At 38.7% G+C, this 12,459-nt stretch overlaps 2 protein-coding genes across 2 annotated transcripts; one reads left to right on the top strand and one right to left on the bottom strand.

Moving 5' to 3' along the window:
• si:dkey-219e21.2 (nuclear factor 7, brain) lies at window positions 1-5,292 on the top strand. Its single transcript, XM_042400461.1, has 9 exons — window positions 1-323; window positions 651-799; window positions 980-1,078; window positions 2,635-2,766; window positions 2,852-2,977; window positions 3,127-3,255; window positions 4,137-4,215; window positions 4,615-4,641; window positions 4,755-5,292. The coding sequence occupies exons 1-9, from the start codon at window positions 221-223 to the stop codon at window positions 5,285-5,287; spliced, it is 1,377 nt and encodes a 458-aa protein (XP_042256395.1). The 5' UTR covers window positions 1-220; the 3' UTR covers window positions 5,288-5,292.
• A 3-nt stretch (window positions 5,293-5,295) lies between these two features.
• LOC121888892 (CD209 antigen-like protein C) lies at window positions 5,296-11,258 on the bottom strand. The gene is made up of 6 exons (XM_042400462.1): window positions 10,889-11,258; window positions 9,785-9,880; window positions 8,725-8,847; window positions 8,369-8,529; window positions 7,265-7,389; window positions 5,296-6,347 (listed from the first exon to the last, which is right to left on the bottom strand). Exons 1-6 carry the CDS (start codon window positions 10,938-10,940, stop codon window positions 6,230-6,232), a joined length of 675 nt encoding a protein of 224 aa, XP_042256396.1. The 5' UTR covers window positions 10,941-11,258; the 3' UTR covers window positions 5,296-6,229.
• Between the last annotated feature and the right edge of the window lie 1,201 nt (window positions 11,259-12,459).

Here is a 12,459-nt window from a genome sequence, read left to right as displayed (position 1 = left end):
AAAGTGTAAATTATAACAGTTTGCAAACATATTTTAGTTTGACTGAATAACCCAACAGTAATATCAAAATTACACTGATACTGTCAGAACAAACCCTTTAATGTTAACCCATTATTGAATAGTTGCTATATTAACCCAAATTAACCAAAAAATCCAGTGCTTTATAGTGTGTAGTTACTTTATATTTCCACTTTTTATTGCTAGAGAAAATGTATTGTAAATGTGTTTAGTTATCAAACATGTCATCTTTTTCATGCGTTCTCTTCACCACAGACGTGAGGACGCCACCGTGGAGATGAAGAGTATCCTGAAAACCAACAAAAGTAGGTTTTTATTCAATAACTGTCATCCATTGCCTACTTTTCTAGTGGAGGGAGATAATGTGGCATCATGGAGCTTCAATCAAACTTTCATAAATGTTTATATATATCATTCATGGATGAAGTCCAAGCTGATATTTCACCTTAATAATGGCTTTGAATGTGGTTTAAAGCCTTATGATCAAATGAAGCATCAGTAACTTATTGCTTTGATTTACTTCCTCTGTTGGAAAAGTAAATCTTCCGCTTTCCCCTCATCTTTTGGAAACTAACCATGAGAAGTGATATCAACTGTGACTCAAAAGACGTTGCTCTCTCCTGAATCTGCAGCGGCGAAATCGCTGCTGAAGTCGGAGGATGGCAGCACCACCCAGAGCAGCTCCATCGGGGCCGTACGCTGGAACCTGCCCGACGAGGACGTCCAGGCCCACAGCTCAGCCCCCACCATACCCACCAACAACGTCACCAAACACTCACAGGTACGCTACAAATCCTTGATTTTGTTGACACTTCCCTTTTGTTATTCAGTGTTTTGCCTTGAGGTTTGTGAGTATGATCAATTTCACATTTGGCTGTTTTACTTTCACAAAAACCCACTTAATGAAAAAAACATTTAAATATATCTCTCTATATATTTAATACTTGTTATGTTCCGGCAGCAACACCCTCGTCAGAATGGCCTCAAAGATCTGCGCAGCCTGCAGGAGTGTGTGCAGTTCATCCATCACTGGAAGGAGCAAGTCGACCAAGTTTGCAAGGTAAGACATGGTAGGGAAGAAGAAAAAAATGTGAGTCAGTGGCTCAGCAGGCACATATTGTTATTACTCATAAACAGCAGTCCGATAGTCCGATTCAGAGGGGAAAGAGCAAATAGGTTGTATAAGTGCATGTGCACTGATATTGAGGGCTTTTAACTCTTAATTTCCTTCACCAAGATGGCGAAATGCCATGATTCTTTACCAAAATGGTGTTGCCAAGATGGAGCTCCCAACAGTGCGACATTGCGGTACTCTCTCAGTCACTTTTTACCTAGTTTTGTTGTTTTGTGCGTTTGATGGGGAGGAAAACAGTCTTCCCCTCAACACTGATACGACCAAGGAGCTAATCCCGGATTTCAGGAAGAAAGCTCTCCCCTCTGAAACCTCTGTGGATTAAAGGTACCGAAGTGGAACGGGTCGACAGCTTCAGGTTTCTGGGCCTGCACATCACCAACATCCTGAGCTGGAGTAAATACCTCGGGCGCAAGAAGGCGCAGCAGCGGCTCTATTTCATCCCTCAGCCTCTCGACCAGGCCTACAGAGGTCTCACCAAAGGTATAACTGTGCGGTATGGAAACACCACACTAAAGGAAAGGAAGGCCCTCAAGAGGACTATTAACACTGCAGTGAGGATCGCAGGAACACAGCTCCCCTCCATGGACACTCACCACTACAGGAACAAACTGCGCGCCATTCTCAGAGACCCACATCATCCTGGACACTCTCTGTTTAGGTGGAAAAGCTCCAGACACCAGCTATGAAACCACTGACCAGAGAGCATCAGAATAAACAGGAAGCACTTCCACAACAGTTTCTTTTTATTTCTTTTTCTATTTTTTTTATTACTTGACTGAGAGATCCGCAGAAGTATTCCAGTGCTGTGGTATACCTGTACCTGAGCAAATGGCAAATAAAGTTTTAAATCTTGAATATGGAGGCTACTGTAGGCTTGTCATCGCAGAAAAAAAGAATAGTTTTTTGATTCTGAGAAAAAAATGACAAAAGAAGACGGTACAGCCCAATATGGTTGATCATTCCACCCTGTTAAAGTTAATAGCTGCAGATCAATAGTGCAAATGTGCAAAGTTTCACTGTGACATGCACAGTTACAGGTCATTGCTTTTCTTCTCAGATATGAAGCCTTATTTGGTGTTCATGTTCAGGTGAAGCAGAATTTATGACGGTAGAGATTGGATAAGCATTGCTAGGGGGAATGATTATTTTGCTTGTTCATACAGAATAATGAATCGGTCAACTGATAGGACGTGTTTATTGGCTCTTTTACAGCTACATGACTCTCTGCCCTGTAGCGCTGAAGCACAGGGCTGGGACATGTAGAGTGGGTGTCAGGAGTTTTTACAAGGGGCTCATATGACTTCATCCTGGCCCTTTGGACATCTGTCAATGGAAAGCTTCCCACATGCGCCCCATTTAATGCAGATTTGGCCTGAAAATCAGCTGTAGATCTTTTCTTTAAATTAGAATCACCTAATGTCAGGTGGTGGTAATGTCATAATGAAACACCATTATGATGTGTTTGTATTGTTTTGTAAAAGGGTGAAAGTGATCCAGATGAAGGTACCAGTAAGAAAGAAGCCCAGAGTTCAGACCGGCGTACCGAGCGCAGTCTGGAGGAGAGCAGGAAACTGATCCAGGAATGGGCCAGCGAACTCCACCATGTCGACAAGGTCAGTGCTCACACCGACTGATGTGTAATCGAGTGGTAATGTCCTTAAATATATCATATCTTACTTATTGATTTTGAATCCTTAGCTCCTGTGGGAAACCCCATGGAAATCAGAGTGTCAGGAACAAGAAGATAAGAAAGATTTGGATGCCAACGAGGAAACACAGATGAGGATAATGGAGTGGGCGAAGGAGCTGCAGTCGGCCTCTGAGGTGAGGAGTCCTAAACCTAGAACTGAAAGCCCAAAGCTCATTGAAAGATTTGAGTACTCTTAACTGTTAGCAGAAACCAACACCTGCAGAGGAAATGCTTGCTGCTGTCATGGGAATTTAAGTGATTATTGGTGCATTCGTGTATACAGAGCTGTGGCGTGCAGAGCGAGGAACTGGGCAAAGTGTTGCGTCTGCTGGGCCTGAAGAAGAAACGCCTTTTCAATCTGCTGCCTCTGCTGGAGCTCATCACCTGGTGTCTGCTCAAGGAAGACAGCACGGTGAGTCCCAGAGACTAACATTTTTACAGTTTCTTTAAAAGAAAAACAGAAAATAAGAAAAGAAAATGTATTTAGCAGAACTACACATTCAGGAAATTCATATCTTTAAGAAAAACAATAATTAGCAAGTTTCTTCTGTAAAATTGTGAAAAAAAATTGATTCATTGGAAGGTCAGAATGAAACAAAAATGGTGGGAGGAGACTTGAAAGAAAAACATTTTCATTTCTCAGAAAGCCATAAAAAACAAAATTGGCTTCAGCTCAAAAACCAAAACCAAGCAGTTGTTAACGTTCAATGTCACGCCGTGCAGGCATGACCAGGTTATGAACAGCCTTTACGTAACGTCATTTGAGTGAACCCTGCTCTCCGAATGCGTGCTAAGCATCCATAAATGAACTCCTTGATCCAGTTTATGACCCTGATCTACCAACGTGCTGATAACCTACAACAATCAATGTTCTTTAGCAGATGATAGTGCGGTTTACATGAAGAAGTTCTTGAATCAAATCTGGAGGAATATTTTGTGGTTAAAACCCTGATTTGACTTTATTTCAGTTTGAGATCGGGCATGAGTACTTCACGTGACTTTCCGCAACTCCTGCACTAACAACCTGCTCCTTTTTGGCTTTCAGAGCACAATGAGCCTATTGTTCTGCATTATTGCCCTAATAAAGCCACGGGTCACCACAGCCACCTAAATTTAGCCATACACTAGCAGTGAGGGAAAGAGTTTCCTGGTTCAAACAGTTCAAGAATTTGCTGTTTAAGACTAATGGTTATATCTGTAAACAACTCGGTCATAAGGAAATGCAGGAATTAATATATGAGAGTGCTGCTCCTGTGAAACACATTTTTTATCTTTCGTTTCTGTCCCTTTTAGGCGATGATTCCACAGTTATGGTTACTGGCAAAGCAACGCACCTGGAAAGCAGGACTTCCAAGATACATCCCCAACTCAGGTGTGCATTTTTAATATCTGTTTATTTGAATTTGACATCTGAATCTTAGCTTTCAAAATGACACCGATTAGCCAGAGGAGGAAGTACCATTAAAACTCATAACAGGGTGACATACTGTTGTTTAGACCACTTGTTCTCAACTGTTTTGGCTGGTGATGCCTACTTGTGAGCCCTTTTCACAGGTTGCATGTATATCTTGTGCTCCTCAGGACGTAAAATGCTCCAGGATTTGAGAAAAATCAGAAAAAAAGAAACTTAAGTGTAATCTTGTTAATAATCTTCCTCTTGACAGGGCCCCAATGCCCAGGTTGGGAACTAGTGGTTTAAACAAAGAAAATAAAATATTTCCCTCATTTAACCCCTTTAGCTATATTAAAATGTATGTTTATCTATTTTCAGTTTGGAGTTGGATTTGCAAAGCAGCAGGTAAGATAAAAAAAAAACCTAATCTTTTCTCACACACAACAGAAAAACAGCAAAAATCACATTCACAGTATGACACGCTCACTTGTGCCATCTGTCTCTCTTTCTCCTGATAGCCGATGTGATTCTTGACCCCATGACCAACCACGCCTGGCTGCAGCTGTCAGATGACCAGCGTCAAGTCCAGGAGGGCCGGTCAGAGTCCGACCTGCCTTACAGCTCGCAGCGCTTTGACAGCTGGCACGGCGTGCTGGGCTGGGAGGGCTACAGTAGCGGCCGCCACTACTGGGAGGTAGACATAGCCAACCATGGCTACTGGCGCGTGGGAGTGACCACCACCGACTCCAAGCGGCATGGCCGGTTCCCCATGACCCCAAAGATGGGTTACTGGGTCCTGTGGCGCAGCACACAGAACTTCTACGCCTGTACCAAGCCGGAGACGCCACTGCCTGTCAGCCTCATACCAAGAAGGATGGGGATCTACTTAGACTACGAAGAAGGCCAGATCTCCTTCTACAACGCAGAAACAAAGTCTCACATCTACACCTTCAGTGGAAACTTCAGAGGGAAGCTGTACCCTCTGTTCGCCCCGCTGGATGGACGCACGCTCATGAGTATCATCCCGCCACACAAAATCTCAGTAAACTGAGAGAGATGGACCCTCATAACTGGACACTTGAAAGAATTCAATTTCAATTTAGGAACTGAGGATAAAATTGTTAAAAAAAAGAAAATACAAAAAACAATTCTGCAGGAAGTTAAAGATGATATTTTTGAAAAGCAAAGTAGTGTCATCAGTTAAATTAAGTGTTTAAAATCTATTTACAATCTCTTCATCTTAAGTTACAAATTGACTGTTGACACGTAGATAAAGGCTGAACTATATCAAAGTGCTGGTGATAGTGATAGTAAATAAAAACATATCCAAATACAATCATAGCACTTTAAAATATATAATGCATTTCCTCAGAACAATGTTAACAATGAGAAAAACCCAAACTTTGAAGAATTGACCTTAGGTTAATCTAAAAATATTTATTTTTAAAAGTAGATTTAAATGAATAAGCTAGCCTTTAAGTATTTTAATGCCTCACCAGAAATGAATATTTTGAGTAAATTCCTACAATATCTAAACTTGTATGTGTAGACATGAAAGCGTAAACATACTGCATTTACATACATGCATGCACCTTATAATGCACTCTCAGATATACACATAATAAATGTTTTATGCACGTATCATGCTGTCTTATTTACCTTTACCTATTTTTTTCTGACTTCTTGTTACATGCACATTTCACAGTCTGAAAGAAAAATCTTAACTTAGTCAGCTATTTTTTTTTACCAAATATCAAAAAAACTCTTTGGACACACATTTCCTCAATGTTTGCCTTTTGCAAAGCTGACTTTCATGCAAGAAAATACATAACTGTGCATCACAAAGTGTAGCTGGAGTGCAAAATTATGTAACAGATTTTTTTTTTGGGGGGGTGCAGTGAAAAATATCAATCTTTCAGCTCTTTGTGATAATATACTCTGGATATTGTACCACGACAGCATGAGTGGACTGGGATGGTGAGTTGTGTTTACATCAGGACTCCCTCTTACAAACCCAGGGTCCGTACGCTTCACAGTCAGCAGCAAAGAGTCTCCCACCCCCCCTCAGGTCCGCACAGTCCCTGTGATCAGCATCCCACTCCACCGTCACCCTGCAAAACACACACACACACACACACACACACAGTTAGGTTCACTTGGCTGTTGGCAGTTCAACATCTGAATCCAAATAAAACTCATCTGTATTGACATATTTAGAGTAAATGGTGATTGGTGTATAAAATACTGCTATAAAAATACATTATGACAAAGATTAAAGTTGCATGTATGTATCTGCATGTCACTGTATATATGTGTGTATATGGACCATAATAGTTGTATTAAAAGCAAATTAAACTCAATTTTATCAGGGTTGTGTGTTAATATAAACTTCAAGATTAAATATTTAATGTGTTTTCTGTCATTATGTACTTGACTCACACTACTAATGTACAGTATATTACTGGGAACTACTGCATGTATATATACAATATATATTAGAGGTAAAGATTATAATCCTGCTTTTATTCTCTTGTCTCAGATTTTATTCCATTCTATTTATGTCACTATTTTTAGATTATGTGGCTTTTTTTATTGTCGTTGTATTGTTGTTGTATTGTTGTTATTTGTTTCTAACCTATGTCATTTGTTTTTTGTGTTTTTTGTGATGTGGATGCTTCAGTACTGCTAAAGTACTCTATCTATCTATCTACAAATAAAATTACTGCTTCAAAAACACTGGATAAATAAGTACTTTGATCACTTGTTGTATTAAACGCTGTAATGGGCTCGAATAATGTGCATGTTACCAAATTGATGTCTTAAAATCTTAAAAATAAAAGAAAAAATGAAGAAATCATTTTGTGAGCAGATTTCTTTCTTCAGCAGAGCTTTTTTCTTTCTGTTTGTTGACCTGCAGAAGATTCTCCTCTGATTGTCTTCTCCGGTGTACTTCTCACCTCACATTCAGGTGTGCTACCCTTCTGATCTTGCATTTTAAAGACTAATGTGTCAGTGGATGTAAACTTACGGCATGTAGTGATGGACGTCGGACCCGTCCGACCACAGCCACTGACCCTCCTGCTTGGAGTCGGTCAGTCCCACCCACAGGAAGGAGAACTGACGGAACTTCTGCAGCACTCCTAGAATAAATTCCTGAGGAGGAAACGACATTTAGAGGACATTATTTCAATGCTTCTGTCTTCTCTGTAAATACGACTTCTATTGCATGTTTCTCCATCCCAAAAGACGTCTCCTCTAAAGTTTCTCTTCCTGATGTTTATTCCTTTTTTTTTGGTAAAGGGTAATTTTGTGGAGTTTTTACTTATCAAAATCAAGGGTTTAAAGATATAAGATGTTGTATGTTGTACAAATTGTAAAGCTACTTTGTGATTCTGGGCCATACAAATAAAACTGACTTGACTTGATTGCAAGATTATATTCAAGATGAAACTGAGAAAGGTTTTAATTGAGGACCACAGAGAACTTGTGACTATCAGGGCTGCAAGTGTGAGCTCTTCAGATCCCTTTTCTGATGCCTTGGACTTGGACTTATGGAGTGAAACCTATAGAGTGTAACGATCTTCAAACTTGGAGGTGCTGATTAGTAAAAATGTCCACGTGAAACTTCATCTTTTTAAACATTATTTTTCTATATTTTGAAAAACATTAGGGCTGCAACTAGTGATTTTCATCATTATTGATAATTGTTTGGTCTATGAAATGTCAGAAAATAGTGAAAAATTACCATCACAATTCCTCGGAGTAAAAGATGACATCTTCAGATGTTTTGTTTTTTCCAACCAACAGTCAAAAACTCAAAGATATTCAGTTTAATATCATAAATGACAAAGAAAAGCATGAAATCCTCACATTTGAGAAGTTAAAAACAGCAAAAGTTTGGAATATTTGCTTAAAAGATGACCAAGATGATTATTTGATCATCAAAATACTTCCCGTCAATCAACTAATCATTGCAGCTCTAAAACATATGTATGCTGTTTCCTAATCTTAACTTGAGCTCCATTTGATCTGGTCTTGGACTCTTAGGTGGTGTTTACTAGTAGCCCTAATGCTTCCCACAGGGTGTCACCATTAAGAAAAGTACATCTCCCCCTGCTGTGCACTGTGTTACCATCTCTGCAGAGTCTTTGATCACCACCAGGCTGCTGTTGTGTCGCTGGCAAAACTCGGCGCTCTCATTCCACTGACGATTCTCCTCAAGTCCCCTTGAGAGGAAGTAGCAGTGACCCCTCCACCACCGCCAGCCGTCGGGACACAAATTACACCTGGAGTCTACACACAGCAGGATAGGAACACTGATGAGAGCTAATACTCCAGCTCTTTGTTGTTTTAAACAAATGAAAGTGGGATACAGTAGGTTTTTGGTAAGATAATAAGTGTATATGTCTTACTGACAAAATCCAGTGGGCTTGAGACGGTAAAATGTTATATTTAGCAGATGTGTGTGTGAGAGAAAATATAAATCACCTTGAGTAGCAGCGTGGAGCATCAGGTTCAGATCACTTTGTTCTTGCTGGCACTGCTGTAGTTGCTCCATCAGTTCTGCAGCTTTAGAGGTCTGATCCGCTTCTGGTGACGCTGTCCACTGGACTGATAAAGGAATTTTATTACACAGGTTTTACAAAGTCAGACTGACGGTTCATTTTTAAGATTAAGTTTGTGTGATTTCAACAAGAAATGTCTGACAATGACAGGAAATGATGTTAGATGGAGCTACAGACGAACGTGACTTAAAGGAGCCCGCACGTGCACACGGGTGTTTTCACTTATTTTGATGAATTTGATTTTTGCTCAGTTAGAGGTTGAGCTTATAGCTCCTCTGAAATAATGTGAAACCACCAAACTACATGGACCAATATGGTGCAGTCAGACTGAAATTTGTAGAGAGACTGACCTCTCATCGAGGAAATTATGTTTGTTTATATTCATGTTTTATAACTGCGAGGCAAAGTAATACAAGAAGCAGAGAAGAAGAGGTGATCTGTGACTGGATACTAACAGTGAAATGTCTGATAAACGCTGGTTTCATATTATTATCGTGCTAGTAATTCTGCCGGAGTTTAGATTTACAACCCTAACCATGCTATTTCCTGTCCCTGTTCCTCTTGGCCACGCCGCAGAATGTTAATGTCTAACTTCTCCCGCCCTATTAGGTGCAATAAAACTAATAAGAGGGTCAATCAATCACATTTTGAACATGACCGCACAGTCCTGAGAAGAGGTGTAATCAGGCAACAGATGTGAAAACACTTGTGTGGGTGAACTTTGACTTAAATTGAGATGTGAACAAAGACAGTCATGAGATGAACATACAACTACATGCAAAAGTGATAAAACATGTTCACACTTAGAAGACATTAGAGGATGCAGTGAAACTTAACGGCGTGTAAATACATTTTTAAAGGCATATTGAGGTTAAACTAGTTTTATAAAGCTTCATATAAATACACTGAAAACATATACATACTGTATATAACATGTTATATGTTTAGGTCTGCATGTTTTTCTATTTCACATTTATACTCACCAAATAACATCGAAGACAAAATAAGTCCCATGACCAGGATTATTGTTGTTATAGCAACAGCCACTCCAGTGGTCCGATGACAAGTGTGACAGGATCCTGCATGTGGTAAAAAAAAATAATAATAATAATAAAAAAGGTTTTCTGGGACATATTTCAACCTGATGTCTCTTTGATCAACACGCATTCATTTTTAAAGTGAAGTTTCCAATAAAATGATCATTTACGCCGTCATCATTGCAACCTTTTTTAACTTTCAACTTATATAAAATATTATCTATGTATCCTTGTTAAGAATCAGACCAAAAATATTAGTTTTTGTATAATTTTTGAATCTTTGATGCCTCTGAAAGAACCTCAACATCTTACAGTAGGTTTATTATTCAAATTCTCTAAAATGCTGAGAATGTAATCAGTGTTTATTGCCTATATACAGTAAATACTGTATGTAGACCATCACCTTTTAAACTCTGATGACTCCTTAAGATAAAACTGACATTTTTTCAGAGGAGGAAAAGTAAAGTTGGACTTTGAAACCAGAGAAACTGTAGTTTTGCTTGTTATTGCTGCGCAGTCAGATGATGAATCTTCTACTTACATCACTGTCACTTTAATCCTTGCTGATCCGAAAAGTGTCCCATTTTTCTAAAGCTTCATCTTTCTGCCTCATATAGTGATGAATAATTAGAGCTGCTCAGAACTGTTGATTTGAAAGAGACAGGACGGCCAAAAAGTTGGCGAAGATGGAAATATTCGAAGACGACACCCTCTCCGTGTGGAAACTGTTCTTGTTTTTTAAGCTTGTTTGATAATTTTTATTGGATTTATGTTACTGTTCTTGCAAAACAACATGTATCAAACAAGTATCAAAGTTATTTTCATTGTAAGTAAATCTACCGATTGTTTTCTCACTCAATCAATTAGTCTAAATTGCCCGTCACAAGTCCCTAGATGTCATGGTTGCTTTTCAGAATTTCTTGTTTTGTCTGCTCAACAGTTCAAAAAGTTAAGTAGCTTATTATCATAGAGTGTTAAACCTCAAAATATTCACACAAAAGTACAGTTTATTTACAGTAGTCGTGTTATGATATGCTGTTAATAACTAACCTCTAGATGTTTCCCTCTTGGTATCATCTTCCTGGCTCAGAGACAAATCCATCCTGCTGCTTGATGCTCTTTGCTCTTTTTACTTCGACTGTTTAACACTGTTTTTGACTCGTGATTACATTTTCACGCATCTAGTTGATCAAAATGTGACCAGTCCACCCCTTCCTCATATTATAGCCGCTCTCCTCAACATGGGAGCTAAAATAAGCCCCGAATTGACTTATGTGCACTTAACAGAGGAAGCTGGCAGGGTGTGCTGAAACATAGCACATTTGGTTATTATGCTACCATCGGACGCTCGAGCGGTTATACGCGTCACATTTGCATGCATGTTGTTTTATTGCAGAAATGCTTCACTGGAAGCAGTGGTGGAAAGTAACGAGTATTTCCATTTGATGCTACTTTATACTTCCTCTCCACTTTATTTCAGAGGGAAATATTGTACTTTCTACTCCAACACATTTATCTGACAACTTTAGTTACTTTCAGATGAAGATTTGACACAGTGGATAATATAACAAGCTTTTAAAATACAATATAGTGTTAAAGATGAAACCAGTGGTTTCCAACATTTTTGGCTTTTGACTTCTTACAAAAAGCAGTGTGTAGTCAGGGTCACATTTCAGATGTCTATAAGTTAACAGCTCCACCAAATAGTGATTTTTCCCTCTAAACTTCTCACATGATTTCATTTCAATAAATGTTAAAAGGATCCAATATTTCACCAAAAATCAAAGATTAGAGGAAAAAGTCCAAAAACTGAAAACTGATTTGTGTATCAGAACTTTGTTTTTTCTTCTTCTCTCTCCCATTAATCATCTCACGACCCCTCAGGTTTATCTGGTGACCCTTTGGAGGGGCCCAACCCCTAGTTTGGGAACCGCTGGACTGAACTAGCTAACAAGCTACAACAATAACATGCTGCTCTAACACTGACGCTTCAGTATTAATAATCTAATGATGTCATATATATTGATATATCAGTCAGAGGGACCAACCCACTGCAATAATTTAACTAGATAACTTCCGTATGTGTTTATCTGCTGACCTGACCTGCTCTGTCTGCTGCTTATCTATTGATTATCTTCATAATCAAACAAAGCCATCAGGTCAATCTGATTCTCACTTTGAGGTGTAATAAAGTTGGTTTCTTTTTGATTTAACAAAAAAAGCTAAAACTGCAACTGTTAAGACTTTATTTAAGCATAGTTGATGAAAAATATTTTCTCATTTACAGCTTGGAAGAAGCAGGAGAGTTAGTGTAAAACATACATAAACACAGTTTTTAGTGTGTTAGTATTGTTATTCTATCAAATGAACGTTCAACGACTTTTATAAGGACTGTGTGATGTAAAATCAGCTAGAAAAATAAATGATTTCCAACAAAGAAACAATCCCTTAAAAAAACTTGACTTTTTAATTGTTTAATTGTTTCTTTAGTCAGATAAGATGCATATATGGAAGCCCATTTCTGCCTGGAAAATTTAAAAAACTTAAAGGTAGACATGATGAAAATACAAATGCTCATGGTTTATTATCTTATAAATTTATTTAGTTTCATAATTTTGGAC

This window comes from Thunnus maccoyii, chromosome 22 (genome assembly GCF_910596095.1).
Source record: "Thunnus maccoyii chromosome 22, fThuMac1.1, whole genome shotgun sequence".
In the NCBI taxonomy this organism is placed as follows: domain Eukaryota; kingdom Metazoa; phylum Chordata; class Actinopteri; order Scombriformes; family Scombridae; genus Thunnus; species Thunnus maccoyii.
The sequence above is the reverse complement of the archived record's forward strand: the minus strand, read 5'-3'. Positions and strand labels throughout refer to the sequence as shown.